Consider the following 17,190-nt stretch of genomic DNA (forward strand, 5'->3'; position numbering starts at 1 on the left):
TTCCAAGAATTTGAAGTACATTAGAAAGCTTGAAGTATGTGCACCATCATGCACAATAGTTATTTGAACATTATTAGACAATTTTTTAAACAGCTTAGGAACGAAATTTAAGAGAAGTGGGGCTATCTGAGAAGGAAAAAAAAAATTGAATTTATAAGACACATGCTCGGAGATCAAACCAAAGGAATGGTCAACTCACGCTTCCCTGTGTCGACACTGCCTCTCTCCACGGTTTAAAAAACTGTATTAAATTTATTCTAGTCTATGGAGAAGAAATCAATCCTTAGGAATCTTTCTCATCCATGTTTGTTTGTGTATTTTTTTTTCAAATTGAAGGCAGATATTTCGTAACACTAAAATCTATTGAAAGCGAACATTAAGTTATTTAATTTTATTTTGACGAAGCGGAGGATCAAGACCTAGCAGCTTCTCTAGATGTGACCACCCGCCAATGGTGTTACAAATCTCTGTCATGTGTAAAAGAAATAAAAGAGATTGAAGGGTTGTAAAACTCTACTTTGATTCCACCTTATGTTCAATGAATGACTCTGTAACAACACCGAACAAAAATCATGATTTTGACTCTTATTGAAAATATGAGATGTGTTTTATTGAAAATTGTCATTAAGTTTTTAAGAAAATGTGATTGAAATTTACAAATTGTATTGTTTGTAATTTGATAAAAGTACAAAATATATATATTCGTAAATGTAAAGGTATAATATGTAATATAAATTGGATGAATTTTCTTAAAGTGTGACTCTCGTGGGGTGATCTTGTATCCCCTTATTTTTTTTGTGAATCTGTTTTTTAATATTTTTACTTAATAGAGAAGGCCTATTCATCACAAAATTAATAGGGAAAGAAAAAGATTTTTTTTGGGTAAATTAGTTTTGAAGGATAAATAGTAAAATCATGCATATCCCATCTCATAGGAGAATTTATAATCCAAGTTACATGTAAATGCAATCATCCCTAGAATCTAATAGTCATTACCATGTCATGATAGAGCATAATTAATTATATATAGACATGCAATGTTCATTAACAATTATTACTTAATAGGTAGAAGATTAACCATTTGTTTATTTTTGATTTCATACTTATAATTATCTCTTTTTCATTGTTCAATTAATCTATCATAAGTCAAATCAAATCAATTATATCTAACTTGAAATCCATTATAGTGAAGTATAATTGTAAATGTTTGTCATTATATGCTACTAGAAATCAACTACTATCAAGGAAATAGTTCATGTTCAACAATTTAATTGAATTAATCCTTTAGGCTAACCTAGCATTTTCTATACTTGGTGCATAATATATAACCATAGATTCTTTTGTAAAATTTATTATGCTTTGTTAACATTATGTTCTATCTTTAAGATTGTCTAGCATATACATTAGGGTCTAAATTAGGCATATTCTTATTGGTTTAGCAACCTAAACTTGAACATTTGTATGTCTGTGTAGATGTAGGATAAACTAGGTCAAAAATACAAAATCTAGTTAAGTCATTTTTTAATAGTGAATGAATTGATTTATACTTTATGTATATATTTCTAATTAGGTTATTATTATGTTCTTAAATGAATTTCATATCTAAAAAAGTAATTTCTAATTAGATTTTTTTTTGAGCTCTTAGAAAACATTCCTACCTAAAATTGGTTTAATTCAACTATTCTAGAGCTTGTTTGAACATTAAAAAATTAATAAAGTTTCATTTGACTTACTCTTCCAGTTATTTATGTTTATTTTCACATGTAAGATGCATAAGATGATATAGGTTTGAGTGTTACCTCCATTATATTGTGGTGCCCATGACATACCTATGTGTTTTGTATGCAAGAAATGAATTTGCATATAGTTCTCCTAAAGTATCTACCTTTCCCAATTAATGCATTTCATGACTTAGGTATGACTTAGAGCCTCTAAAATGATCATTCTAAGGTTAATTTACTTCTAATGTATATTAAATCAAACTAAAATTGAATGGAAATAGTACAAATTAGTGTTTGGACTTGAAGTCCATGAAAAAGTAAGTTTCTTTAAAGAAGATTATTAGTATTACCAATCCCTAATAGTACAAATTAGTGTTTGGACTTTTCCCTTTAGTTTTTCTCCCTCTCACTTAATACTCCTTAATATCTATATCTCTATTTATGTCCTTGTCCTTTAGTTCTTCTCCCTCTCTTTAGCTCTTCATCTCTCTTCACCCTTATATCTCTCCTTATTTGAAACTTAGTACATATGGTCTCCTAAGGGGTTATATGATGTCCTAAGGGGTCATAAAACACTATATGACCCCTTAGGACACAATATGACCCCTAACAACACCATATAGTCTCCTAAGCGGTCATATGGTGTCCTAAGGGGTCATAAAACACCATATGACCCCTTAAGACACAATAAGATCCCTAATGACACCATATGGTGTCCTAAGGGGTCATAAAATACCAAATGACCCCTTAGGACACTATACGACCCCTAATGACACATTGTGGCATCCTAAAGGGTCATATGGTGTCCTAAGGGGTCATAGGACACCATATGACCCCTTAGGACACCATATGACCCCTTAGGACACCATACGACCCATAGCACCATATAGTGTCCCAAGGGGTCATATGGTGTCCTAAGGGGTCACGAAACACCATATGACCCATTAGGACATAATACGACCCCTAACGACACCTAAGGGGTCATATAGTGTCCTAAGAGATCATAGGACACCATATGATCCCTTAGGACACCATACGACCCCTTACGACACCATATGGTGTCCTAAGGGGTCATATAACACCATATGACCCCTTAGAACACAAGAAGACCCATAAAGACACAATATGGTGTCCTAAGGGGTCAGATGGTGTCACGAGACACCATATGACTCCTTAGGACACAATATGACCCCTAACGATATCTAACGGGTCACATGATGTCCTAAGGGGTTATATGACATCCTAGGAACCTTTAGGACACATAATGACCCCTTAGCACACCATACAACCCTAACGACACCATACAACCCTAACGACACCATATGGTGTCCTAAGGGGTCGTGGGACACCATATGACCTTTTCCCATGTTAAATACAAAATCTTGGTGATGACAGATATGTTACGGGGTATTAGAAGTTATTATGATTTTTTTGGGGTATCAACGGAGGGAACTAACAAACATTTGAATGTTGACAAAGAAGTTGTTAGAACTCTTTAATTTGGCTCTACAAATCGATGTCATGGAGATCTCCACCAAAGATTGGATGCTAGAAATGATAGAGGGCACTACTAGTGACAAAATATGGTGCAAAGATAATTGCAAGTCACTGACAATACAAAGGAAAAATAAATGACAACTATGTATTATGCAACCCAATCATAGAGACCATATAAATCAACAAATTTTAGATAGTGCCACAAACAAAGAAAATAACACCCAAATAGATGACAAAAATAACCACTCAAATAGGTCATATAGACCAAGATTTTCACACTTACCCAAAATGGTTAGATGGATAGAGGGTAGATTGGCCCTCTACTTTTTTTGTTTTTTCAATTTTTTCCTTTCCTACAATAGCAAAAATTTGCAAAAATAGAAAATACCAAAACTGACAAAATGAAAGGAGTTTATTCATTTCTTGAACCTTCTAAACATGAGGTGATGTTTGTTTGGTTATGTGTTTCTTTGATGATAGGGTTTTATGTAGGAATTATATTGATACAAGAAGAAAAATGCTATTGTGGCAATGATACCATGCTAGAGAAATCTAGAATCTAAAAGCATAAAAATTAAACTTCTAGTAGTGAATCAAAATAGTGCACAAGAGCATGCCTATCATTTATGAAAAAAGAGAATGAAAAATGTACAATGATCAACCTTGTATATATAGACTAGGATGAGCAGGTGAGAATGTAGGAGTGAAACTTGACTACACTTCTAAAGGTGGAACACTTGTAACTTGACTTGACAAGTGTGTGAGTAAGTGTCGAGCATGAATGAAATATGTGTCTCAAGTGACGATGACACATGTCTCAATCATATGAAGTGAAAAAAATCATGAAAAATCCTAAGTAAACTTTAGCTAGGTGTAAAAAGGTCAATCCTAGAAAAGTGATTAGCTAAATAAGAAGATAATAACACTACTTATATTCACATTTAATGCTCATGCTTGTGGATGAGTCACTATCCTCTTCACTTAAGCTTTCATCATAAACAATATTGTGTCCATCTAGTTTGTGTTAAGCTTACCTAACCCAAGAGGTGAGTGTTTTGTGATAACCTTCTTGATGATTCGTACAATAGGTGAATCTTTGGTAGCATACGACCCCTCTTTGATCCCCATGTGATGAAATGACAATTTTAAATGCAAGGAGATAGTATTTTTTGAGACTAATCGACATTCTATTGAAGATACACGTGATTAGACAGGAAGGTTGAACCAAGTTATGTGGGAAAGCACCACCTACCAGATTACTTCTTGAGAAAGGGACATAGTTAGAGACTGGTACATGAAGTTTGGTAAATACACAATCATGTATGTACTTCTTGTCTAGAGAATCCAATAGAGCTTGACATTGCAAAATATACCTGGTGTTCAAATGACAAAAATAGAAGATCTACCTCTAAGGTTGTCATTTTACAATCTTTACTTTCTATCAGCTCCTCCCTAACAACAACTCTCAATTATTCTTCAACCAATTTACAATTAAATTAAGACCAGATGAAACTTTTGAGTGTCATATTGACCTGTAGTGGGTGGGTTATCTTGAGGTAGAGGGATGTAAATTTTATCTAACATGTCATCAATTTGACTTAACAAAATGCCTCTTCACAAAAAACTTTCAACAATTAAGTTCTCTCCTAGAAGTAGCCTCTAGAAGATAAAAAATGAATGGAAATATGAAATGGTCAGTGCAATAAATGACTTAGATTTTCCTTGTGACATCGTGCTTTCATGATTGAATTTGATAGAATATTGTTATCTTCAAGTTTATTTTACTTGATGAAATATTGTCATCTTCAAGTTGGGATTATTTTTCTTCCATATTTGAGTTGTAAGATATAGTAAAATTGATATTGAGATTGTAATACCTCACTCATGTTGGCCAATAAAGTATTCTTAATTAATAATCAAGCATTTGATAAACAAGATTGTGTATTATCCATCTAGATGATCCACAATTTCTTATTTCTTTCTTGGGTGAAAACTCATGTACACATTTAACCTTTTTAGCAACAAGATCCTTATTTTTTTGTAAAAGTGATGCTTATTTGACTTGCTAGATTATGTGACAATTTTTTATAATCAATATTTAAATTAAGGAAATCTATCTTCTTTCAATTTTTTGTAATTTGCATATGATATTTCATCTATTTAGGTAGCTTAACAACTTCACATCTTGAAATTTTCTAAAACCTAAACACCCATGAAAGTTTTACATTTGAAGGTAACGTAATTTTACCCATGGTAGATAGAGAGTTCACAAACTAACCATATTGTCACCTCAAGACTCACTTGTAACTCATTGATAATGGTTATGTCTAGTGTCCAACCTAACATTGAGATGTAGTGCCACATAAATTCCATTATGCAAAGATAAAAGGGAAATAAAAAGACTAAAAAGTGTTTTCAAACAAAAATTGGCATGGTACAAAGACATTGAAAATTTGAAATTACATTGCAAAACCTACAAGATCTAAAAAATTTAGTCAATGTTGTGGGTTTTATTACTATATGGGGTGCAGTTAGATATAGTATAAGTTGTTCATTTGACTCATGAAGTGGTTTTATTTTTTATGTAGGAATCAATATTTCTATGATCCCCAAAGTGATGTTTAAATATTAATCTCAATCTACATGATCTATCCTCCACCTATATACAGATAAGTCTAATAGAATTAATAGTAACATGATATATTCCTAGAAGCCAGTGCTGCCCACATCGCAGAAGCCAACCACTATGCAGAAGCCAGTGTTGCCCACATCGAGTTACACATGGCCAAAAAAGAAGGCTTTACTAAAGTCTGGTTGGAGTCTGACTCGCTAAACACTGTCAATTGTTTGAGTGGGGCGTACGGACCCTAGCTGGACAATTGTGAGCTTGATCAAGGACTGTCGAAGTATAATTAATGAGCTGGTAGATTTCAAAAACTTGCACATATACCGGGAAGGCAATAAGGCGGTGGATCTACTGGATAATCTGGCAGTGGGATACATGGCAACCAATTAGTGGAGTAGCAGGGATGCTTTCCCCAAAAATTTGTGCGAGCTAGCACGTAATTATTACTATGTCAATCAATGATCTTTCATCATGAATTCATTGAGTTGATGGGGAAATGACTCTTTTTGCTTTTCCCTAACCAAAGATCTAGAAACCTCTTTGGCGACTAGTTTCCCTACCTCATTATGTAGTTTTTATACTATTTGGATACTTTATGGGTGTGGTCCATTCTCTGCGATTGGTCAGTGCCTTCCTTGGTGTGCCCCATCTTCTACTGTTCAGCGACTAGGAGCATAATGGGAGGGGATAAGAAGAGACATGAGCCCTCTACTTGCGAGAAATGGAAGAAGAACAAAGATGTCTGGTAGGAAGTCATCGATGGAGGTCTCGTCCCCTACTTGGACCGTCTTCATGCCCCCTCTCTTCTTCTTACGGAGGCCTTTGTTAATGGATGGAAAAAAGGGAGTCTCAGGGCTTATGGCACCAATTATCAGATCGACGAAACTTTGGTGGCAATGGTCACTGGTCTGGCTATGACTGGCATAAGACTCTATAGGGATAGGAAAACCGAGGAGGAGGACTTGTCGATTTTCTTTGACAAGGACAAGGAGCACTCCAGAGTCACCAAGATGCTTGATGGCAACTACAGTAGAAAAGACCTCATGGCCCCCTGGGCTGACATGGCTGAGTTTATAATGAGATATATTGCTCTTGATGGCAGGTATGCTAGCATCTTTTCCTACCATTTAACTATCTTAAATCATTTTAGGAATGGTAAAATTATCTCTCTTCCCTTCTATTTGGCCTCCTCTCTTGAAAATAGTCTAGAAAAGCATTTGGAGAACCCTAGCAACCCTGTTCTCCATGAGGGACTTATTGTCCTTACCATGGAGCATGCTAAATCCCTCAAAATTATGTCCCCTCTTGCTGAGACTGGCCTACAGACGGATATCCAGGATGTCTCTAACTCAGAAATGGACCTAGAAGAAAGTGGGGTTCCTATTGATGACCCAAAATATGAACCTGCAGATGACAAGGAAATGATGGTTACCCCTAAGACATTCGACAGCAAGAATCCTCCCAGATAGGCGGCTAGCAAATACAAAACCACCAGCAAATTGATCTCCAAGGCCGAGCCCCTCTCCAAAAAGAAAAAGTTGGTGTCTAAGGACCATAGCCTGAATATTACGAACTAGGAGATTAAGCTGGACATTCCTATCAATGTCCGAAAAGAAAAACAGGGGACCATAGCCAACAAAGAGAACAGTGGAAATTAGAGGATTGGTAACCTGACGAACCTGGTTATGGAAGCTACTAGAAGACAGGAGAGCTGCTGGAAGTGGGTTGAGCACGAAATCAATACCCTCAAAATGGGGGTTAAAGAGATAATTGATATCTTCATTGCTACCCCTGGGCCTAGCAAATTGGAGAAACTCATGATTATGACACAAAAGCACTCCCAGGACGTTGAGGTGATGAAATGCAATCACGAACAAATGATTGATAAGGTGGAGCAATCCATGACAGAGATTAAGAAAAATCTCAAGAATCTGGTTGATATAAGTAAAGAAGCCTTTAACAACAGTATTGAGGGGCTTGAAAAGATTAATGCCATGGTTGGTGATTATCGATCCTACCACAATGAACTAGTTAAAGATCTGGGAGGAGATGATATGGCTACTAGAGACAGCAAAACCACTAGACCTAGTTCCAGAACCAAGAGTAGAAGCGGCATCAAGGGTACCTCCAGATTCATTATGGAAGAGCTGGAGGAAATCAACAGGGTTTCCATCCAAAAGAACAAGGATCTGGTGCTCTCCCTTAACTGAGAGCTTTCTCTTTTGTTTTATCTTTTTTGTCTGTGTTCCCTTTGTTTTTGTGTCTTCTTGGGGTTGCTCCCCTGTTTTGATGTTGTTTCATGTCTGTTTGGCTGATGGTCGACTGTTGTAAAACTTTTGGTTTCGTGTCCATGTAAAACTTGTTTATCTTTATCAAAAACATGATATATTACCCCATGTTCCCATACAATTTGTCAAGTGTGTTTGCTACTTAAATTTGGACATTTCTTTTTTAATATGCAAATTTTTAATAATGTGAAAAGGATAATTTAGAACCTTTCCCTAGTTTAGTGGAGCAATAGATTGTTTAGGAATTGAAAATAAGTAGTGGAGAAAAAAGGGGTTAGAAATAAGAAGCAATTCGATGTTATAAAAAATACCATATGGCTTCACAAATTTCTTTCCTTTCTAAAAAAAATTTGCCTTTAATTTTAACTATGCAAATTGTTTTTGATTATATAAGCAGGGAGAAGGCCATGAACCTATGAAACAAATTATACAAATTGTTATTAATAATATTAATACAAATTTAAAATGACTTCTTACAAATAAGTAGAAAAATTAAATATTAATGTGCTCACCAACTTTTCAAATAAGTTGAGTGGTGTCTTAAAGACATCAAGTTTCCATAGTCCATGAGATTTGGAAGAGTTGTTTCTTTATCTAATTGTGTGGTACTTTTTCCATCAATGTTTTGGATCACACTCAATGATCAATTGTCAGGATATTGAGTGCTATCAAAGGTAAATTGAGTGAGTAACATACCAGAGAAACTCAAAAAGAGGAGGGAGAAAAGGAAGGTGACATGAGGAATGAGGTAAGAGGGAACACAATTAAAAGCTAACGAAATAATAAATTAATAGATGGAAAAAAATTTCAACAAAAGGAAGATGAAAAAAATAGAAAGTAGGTGTGCCAAATGAAGTTAGAGGATGAATAAATGTGACTGAGTAGAAAAGAGAAAATATATGACAAACTAAATATGGATGTATAAGAAGAGAAGAAGAAAAATATGATGAATGACTAATAAGCAAGAAAAATCAATAAATATGTATACAATATATGTTGAAGAATAAGTTTAAATGATTGTCTAACCACGAAAGAACAAAAGAAAATGGAAAACACGATTCTTAAGTGTTGATAAGGCAAGAGAATAAGTTAATATATGAACATTAAAGATATGATTATGAATAAAAAAGAATGAAACTAAGGAAAAATATATGCATATCTACATATATCTGTATATGTATGCATACATACATATGTATTTATAAGCAAAGGAATTTATATAAATGGAATATCTTTAATTATAAGAAAAGGGTATAAAAAATGCAGTTCAATTTAAACACCTAAAGAAAGGAGAAAGAAGGAAGAATTAAAAATATAAGTGGAAGTAGGAATCTAATAATGCACACATGCATAAGCTAAGTAGTCATATGGAATCCTGTCCTACACATGTTACTTTATGAGAAAAATAACTACAACAAAATATTATATAATCACATAAGCTAAACAATCCATGAATAGCTTGTTAATCAAAATAAACTAAGCAATCACTTGTAGTAATTTGCTAATCAAAATTTCAAATCGTGATAAAATCTGAAAGTTTAGAGTCGCTTTAAAAAATTTGACAAACCTGGATTAGAAAGTCTTTCGACTAAACTGATTTTCATATAGCTGATTTAATAATGACCACAGTTAAGTGAGCGCAAGACGTTGGACCACCCTCCAATGGAGAATATGGAGAACCTATAAATTAAAGAAAGTTTTCGTCTTTCAAATTTTTGCAATTTGAAAATGATTTTTTTGATTGTTTAGGTAGCTCAATGAGCATTGAGAACCCATGAAAGTTTACTATCGTAAGTTGACCTATTTTGAACAATATTAGACCATTCCTTAAGCAACGTAGCAATGAAATTTGGGACAAGTGGGGCACACGTTTCTAGATTAGACTAAAGTAATGGTCAACCGACACTTCTCTGTGCCGATACTGCATCTTTCTGGGGTGGAAATTATGGGAAGAGAACTACATTATGGTTCCAATAATGAATATTAAAGCACCATAATCGATGGAGGCAATTTTTTAATTTTATTTTGATGAAGCAAACAATCAAAAACCTAATCATGTATTCTCTGTGGAAATTTCAAATCACTCCCAATTTTTTTATAGCAACTTATTTGGCAAGTCCCTTATTTATCACTAAGGTTTTAGGGCCACATCATTAAAATATGATGCTACATCAGCATGCTTTTTGCCAAGGTGTCTAAAACAATCCAAAGAAAAGGTGAGACCAATAATTGTGCAAAAGGGGCCTTCATATTTGTGCAACTAATGTGGCATCACATGATTGATTGCTTTTTACAACTAAGGGTACATTTTATTCAATTATTGGTAGTCATCATCAACAATAACAACTTTAAAGTCACAACTATTAACACAATATTATAAAAAAATTCAAAAAGATATTAAATCAACAACTTCTATCATAACAATTGAAACACATTCAACTAATGAATCCTCTCCCCTAGCTACTATGTGACAAATAGCTACTATGTGACAAATAAGTATCATAACTTATATAAAACAAATACTATCTACAATATGACACCTCATAATTTATATGGTACGTTTTTGCAGACGGGATTGATATAGCATCTTTTTCAGCACAGGTCCACGATTCATATCATCCACACAACTGGGTAGGTTTTCGCGTCTCTTCTCTCGCCTAGCGGAGCTGATGCCATTTGATGTTGGCAACACAGCTTCATAAGCAGCGTCGTGGATAATTGTTAAGTGCGCTGAGGAGTTTGAATTTGGAAGCATAATCAAAATCATTTCGTCAGGCTTCTCAGCGGATTACTTAAAATGGACAGAGCTCTTCGTGTATTGATGTTTCCATGGCTGGCGCAGGGCCACATTTCCCCTTTTCTGGAGTTATCAAAGAGACTTGCGGATCACGGATTGAAGGTCTCCTTTCTCTCCACACCGGGCAATATTTCAAAGATAAAGTCCTCGCTACAAGAAAAGTGGGTCGGCAAGATCGATATGGAGGAACTGCCTCTGCCCTCCGTGGAAGGTCTCCCTCCTACTGAGGACAACACGGCCGATATTACCATGGAAATGGCAGATCTGTTGAAGATAGCTCTTGATGGCCTGCAAAAACCCTTTGAGGACCTTCTGCGGCGGATTCAACCGGACTATATAATCCATGATTTTTCACAGCATTGGACTGCCATGATAGCCGCCAAGTTTGGTATCCCGGCGATTTATTTCAGGATCGCTGGTGCCGCGACCGCTGGTGTCATAGCTTTCAAACGATTTGAAGCGAGCTCAATCTTACCCGCGTATAATGGCCACGGTGGAGAAGATGTCACAGTTATGGGTCGGTTTTTTAAATCTGTGGAAGCGTGTAAGCTTATGCTCGTAAGATCATGCTTTGAATTGGAGAGCAAGTATGTTCATTATCTGGAGACGGAGCACAACAAGCGTGTCATTCCTGTTGGTCTTCTTCTACCGGAGACTTTCCCGGCGAGCGATCAGAACGAGTGTCTGAGATGGCTGGACAATTATCCTCCCAGTTCTGTTGTTTACGTGTCGTTTGGGAGCGAGTGTTTTCTGTCAAAGGAATGTTAGTTTTAAATAAGCAGAGAAAACGTACTAAAGGAAACTAAAGCAGATATAAACACATAACAACGCATAACAGGAGTTTAACGTGGTTCACCACTAAGTGGCTACGTCCACTAGAAACGCAGGGAAACTTATTCATTAAACAATATCCATTACACAGTACTACCTCATACATGGCTGCACACATGCATTTATAGAATCATATTTAGTTGGGAAACAAAGAGTTGGGAAAATCCGAAATGTCTTGTGACCGTTGGGCTTCACATTCCCAACAATCTCCCCCATGAAGGCCAACCGGCACAGACATGCATGACGACATTCCCTGCATTCCTATTCTAAATTGATAACTCAACCAGCCTGCTAGATTTTAGCTTTGCGAATTTTTGCTCGCGTACACTTCGGATTAATTTTCTCCAAAGCACGTCAGACTGAAGAAAACTTAACTGTTGAACATCTTCCATTTTTAAAACAATTTCCTCAGCACTATAACCAGCACACTCCAGGTCCATGTTGTATATACCAGTTAAGGGATCATACGTGATCCCCAAATCAATATTCTCCTGAATGCCAAAACCAAAACAACCTGTTTCATTACGAAGTCTCACATCCATCATAATTTCCACTTGCTGGTAAAGGTGGGCATGATCAATGCCATCCCAGATGTCAACTATATTTACAGCTCTCAACAGTCTTCTATTATTTTGGCAGATTTCATCGAAGCTAACTCCTCCACGTCCACCCCTTGCAACTAGCATCTTGTCACCAAAATGAGTAAGATTTACCTCATCATAAAATGGCGTATTGGACGTTACAGCTGAAAATAATTTTCCAAAGTTCGTTTCAAGTGGAAATTGACCCTTCCAACTTTCTTCAACTGTGATTCGATCTATAATACTATTTGTCACATCAAAATTATTCTGGTGCACAAGAAGTTCAATAGCATTCTGACCAACTGGTTCTGATGTCGAATATCCATAAAGCAGCTCCACAAAGCGATTCCAATTAGTTATTTCTCCTGTGGGTTTTAATATGTGAATTGTTTGCCCCAAGGACTGAAGAATGTTAATATAATCTCCATTTGTTAATTCACTTGGAAACGTACTCTCTGGCAATTCCTTTTGTCCAGACTGTGAAGAGTTACATCCCTGCTGTAAGGGAGATGCCTGATGCCGCTGAGGCAAATTCTGCCCTCTTTCTTGCTGAGCATCAAAACTAGACCTTCTGGAAGCTGCCAACTGTGTTCGCTGCGGAGAAACTGAATGTGATCTCTGTGATGAGAGTGGTAACCTCTGCCCTCTTTCTTGCTGAGCATCAAAACTAGACCTTCTGGAAGCTGCCAACTGTGTTCGCTGCGGAGAAACTGAATGTGATCTCTGTGATGAGAGTGGTAACCTCTGCCCTCTTTGCTCCACAAAGTCATGGCGAGCCCTGTCTGGGGTGCTGAAGTGCCGGAATTTTACAGAGCTGTTGGAGATAGATTGGCCCACCAGTGCAAATTGCAATTTTGAATTCACACGAAAAATTATTTTCTTCTCCGTCCTTAACGGTTGTTGGAGAAAGTGCTGCACCACCTACAGTTGGTATAACTTCTGCAGTGCTTTGGCCTATCTTGTCCTCCAAAAGACGCCCAATGCTTGAAGTGCAAATACCACCCAAACATTTTATGTCTCCCCCCCGAGTTGGAATTTCAAGGGATAGCAAAATATTGGGACCAATACGCCTAGGCCCCATCACATATAACCTTTGGAGAAAGCTAAGCCACGTCGGTTTATCTTCCTCACTCCTTTTTTCCTCTACAAGCCTGGCCTCGTTTCTTGTATAAGAAACTACAGGGGGCGTTGTCCTTTGCCCTTCCATATTAATAACAATTCTGGACTTCTCGCATTCCAGTTGGGCAAAAACAAAAACAAATTCAAAAATACTTGCAGCCCCCAATCTCCAGTCTTGGTTATTGGGAACAATCAATGGAGTATCGATAATGTCATTAGCATCCTTCCTAGTTTCCATATCTTTGATAATCTTTGGATGAACCCTGAGCAAAGCATCCTGCGTAGGTGATGGGCTTTCAATGGCCCCATAAAAACCAGAATGTTGATCTCCAATTGCTGGAACAGAAATATGTAAGACCCTTTCCTCACATCCTTCCGTTGTTTTTTGCACAAAAGCGATACTACCAGCAGGCCTCGTGGCTTCCAAAACCTCATCAGCCCGTATTCTCCAACCTTGTATGGGCTCCTCCGCATCATACCTCTTCTCGATGCCCATTTTGACAGGCACTTTCTGCAGAGTAATATTCTCCTTATCTTGGGAGACAAACTTCGTAGCAAATTCCCCAGGATGCCCAAATACCTCTGAAACCATGTCGTTGCCACCGTTTTCTTCATACTCTGCCTCCTTGGTGAATCTCCCTTCAATGAGGTCAACTTCCATCTCTGCCACAACCTGAGAACAATCCAAAACAAGGCCCAAACCAGACTTGGTCTGGGAAAACTCTCCCGCTACATCACGAGGCTCATTATCCTCAATTTGGTCAGAGATTGGAGGCTCAACACATTGTCTTCGCCATGGCCTGCAATCAGCATCATCATCTGTATCATGATCACGAAGCTTTTTATTTACAGAAGTAGCTCCCCTTGCATCAATCATAATTTGATCAAAACTTCTTTCATCCTGCACTTCGTCATCCAATTCCATAGGTTCATATTCTTCTATGAAATTTTCTGCACAAAGGTCTTCTCCCTCTTCAGCCATAACCTCTACTTGGGTATTCAACAATTTTTCTTCAACATCCTTCAACTTGGTCTGAAGCTTAGCTTCTCTTAAAGAAGCGTTTTGCAAATCTTCTTGAAGAGAAAATATCTTGGCTTGCATATTGCTATGATGATCTTCTAGAGTTATTATGAGATTCTCCATCTCAACATGCCTATCAACCGGTATATCATCAAGCTTGCCTTTATTTACTTTTGCTCCATTTAAGATTTCCATTAGTTCTTTTTCTCTTAAATGTCTCGAAGTCTCAACCTCCAAAATTCTTGCCAAGGTATCCTCTATAAAATACAACTGATCTGTCAGTAAGAAATTTTCCTCCTTTAACCGCATAATTTTCTCTTCTTGATATTTTTCGAAATCATATGTATCATCTTCTTCAAGCTCATCTTCACTCGCCTCGACGTCCTCTTCTTCAGCCGAATCCTCCTCATCTTTCCAGCCATCCCACCAATGTACATGGCGTTTCATTTTAGCTTCCATTTGCACAACATTACTCTCTGCTCAAGCCAAACATGGCTCTGATACCAATTGTTAGTTTTAAATAAGCAGAGAAAACATACTAAAGGAAACTAAAGCAGATATAAACACATAACAACGCATAACAGGAGTTTAATGTGGTTCACCACTAAGTGGCTACGTCCACTAGAAACGCAGGGAAACTTATTCATTAAACAATATCCATTACACAGTACTACCTCATACATGGCTGCACACATGCATTTATAGAATCATATTTAGTTGGGAAACAAAGAGTTGGGAAAATCCGAAACATCTTGTGACCGTTGGGCTTCACATTCCCAACAAGGAACAGGTTGCTGAGCTGGCAAAGGGGCTGGAGGAGAGCCATGTCCCATTTCTGTGGGTTCTGCGCTCCCCTCGCTACAACGACGATTCCACGTCATCAGCAGAAGAGAGAGCGAGGGCTTTGCTGCCCGAGGGGTTTGAGGAACGCACGAGGGAAAGGGGTGTGGTGTATTGCAAGTGGGCTCCGCAGCAGCAGATTCTTTGCCATTCTTCGACTGGAGGGTTTGTGAGTCACTGCGGGTGGAGCTCTGTGTTGGAAGCTGTGAAGTTCGGGGTGAAGATAATAGCGCTGCCGATGCATATTATTCAGGGACTCGATGGCCGGCTCGTGGCAGAGGAGCTCTGCATTGGCATGGAGATTGGTAGGGAAGAAGATGGGAGTTTTAGAGCGGAAGAAATCAGGAGGTGTGTGAGATATGTTATGGTGGGAGAAGAGGGACGACGTGTGGCGGAGAATATGGATAAGGTAAGAGAGAAGTTGTTTGGGGAGGAGGAAATCCAAGAGAAGTATATACGAGAGTTAATTAAGCACCTTGTCTAGCTGTGACGCACTTCCAATCTCTCCTTGTTTAGTACCAGTCATGTTCAATAAAAGTCTGCTCACTGTGTACTATGAAGCAGAAAATTGAATTGATTTGATAAGACCTCAGTCAGTATATACAATTAGATGGGCTTTGGGACAGGGAGGTTTCAATTTACTTATGTTTAAATTTTACTATGAGAGTAATTATGATAGTTTCGGATTTAGTTTTATATGTATTTTGTTTATTGTAAAATATTTATATTTTCATTACTTGCAGTTAGGTTAGTATTATTGCAATCGTTTGCACTAATTTTCATTAACTCGTTATTATTAAATTGTTTTTCCACCAATTATATTTATGAAATTTTTCTTTTCATATATTTTTTTAATTTTTTAATAGTTAAGATGCATGATTTTTAAGTTTTCAAATTACATTTGTATCTCTTATTATGAGGCAATTGATAATTTAAAAAACTGATAATAAATCTATCTTTCTATTTTTTATTTGATATATATGACAAGATAACTACCATGACAAATAAATTTAACTTTTTTTTTATTTGATATAATATGACAAGATAACTACAAGTAAATTTGTTCTTATTTTCCGGCGGTCAAAATCTTATGTTTGTGCACTCTTTTACTATGATATTTTGATTCATTGGCATTCACATTTTTTCCCCTTGTTGTTTGAACACCAAATTTTTCTTTCAGTTGAGCCCTAACCTGGGAATAGCGATTAGGGCTAGGTTACTTCCAGATTACAATAGTGTTTTTCGTTAGTGGTTTCGAACTCCGGATTCGGCCATTTTTTTGAGGTTTTTTATTTGGGTGAGATAAAGTTTCATCTTTTCTAAAAAAATTAGTTCATTTTAAGTAGATTCGAGGGTTTTTCATTTTTCCTAGTTGTTGTTCTATCGACGAATTTGTAGCAGAATTTAAATCTTGAGATTTAAAAGCTATTACTAATCAAATTTTTTGGAGTTTTGAGATTTCATTCTCCAGACCGACTGCCGTAAACGGTTTTCAATTTCAGCGACGAATTTAGATAGCTTCACAAAGGAACCAATGTTGTTTAGCATCTTCTCTCCCTTACTCGATAACTCAAGTTACGTCATAGATGACCCTCCTTGAGTCCCTGCCATCCCATTGGGCGTCAACCTTACTAAGATAAAACCACTTGGACCCGGTTACGCAACTAAATTCTGTTGATTCAGTGTTGAAAATGAGTTAGTACTCCCTTGACTTGTACCAAACCTCCAGAAGCTCCCAATTATTATTGCTCATTCTTGCAATGAAATACCCTCCATTGTAGCACGTATCCCTTCTTAAACTACTCATTCTTGCCTAGGCAGAGCATTTGCAATTGAGCTAGATGAATTATGGCCTATGAAAAATTAGCA

General features: G+C 36.8%; 2 protein-coding genes across 2 annotated transcripts; one reads left to right on the forward strand and one right to left on the reverse strand.

Moving 5' to 3' along the window:
- Nucleotides 1-10,707: 10,707 nt before the first annotated feature.
- On the forward strand, nucleotides 10,708-16,017 carry LOC131079380 (UDP-glucosyltransferase 29). Its single transcript, XM_059222158.1, has 2 exons — nucleotides 10,708-11,692; nucleotides 15,150-16,017. The coding sequence occupies exons 1-2, from the start codon at nucleotides 10,930-10,932 to the stop codon at nucleotides 15,803-15,805; spliced, it is 1,419 nt and encodes a 472-aa protein (XP_059078141.1). The 5' UTR covers nucleotides 10,708-10,929; the 3' UTR covers nucleotides 15,806-16,017.
- LOC131856125 (uncharacterized) lies at nucleotides 13,230-15,257 on the reverse strand. Its single transcript, XM_059207487.1, has 2 exons — nucleotides 13,426-15,257; nucleotides 13,230-13,393 (listed from the first exon to the last, which is right to left on the reverse strand). The coding sequence occupies exons 1-2, from the start codon at nucleotides 14,938-14,940 to the stop codon at nucleotides 13,379-13,381; spliced, it is 1,530 nt and encodes a 509-aa protein (XP_059063470.1). The 5' UTR covers nucleotides 14,941-15,257; the 3' UTR covers nucleotides 13,230-13,378.
- Nucleotides 16,018-17,190: the final 1,173 nt, after the last annotated feature.

This window comes from Cryptomeria japonica, chromosome 6, assembly GCF_030272615.1.
Source record: "Cryptomeria japonica chromosome 6, Sugi_1.0, whole genome shotgun sequence".
In the NCBI taxonomy this organism is placed as follows: Eukaryota; Viridiplantae; Streptophyta; class Pinopsida; order Cupressales; family Cupressaceae; genus Cryptomeria; species Cryptomeria japonica.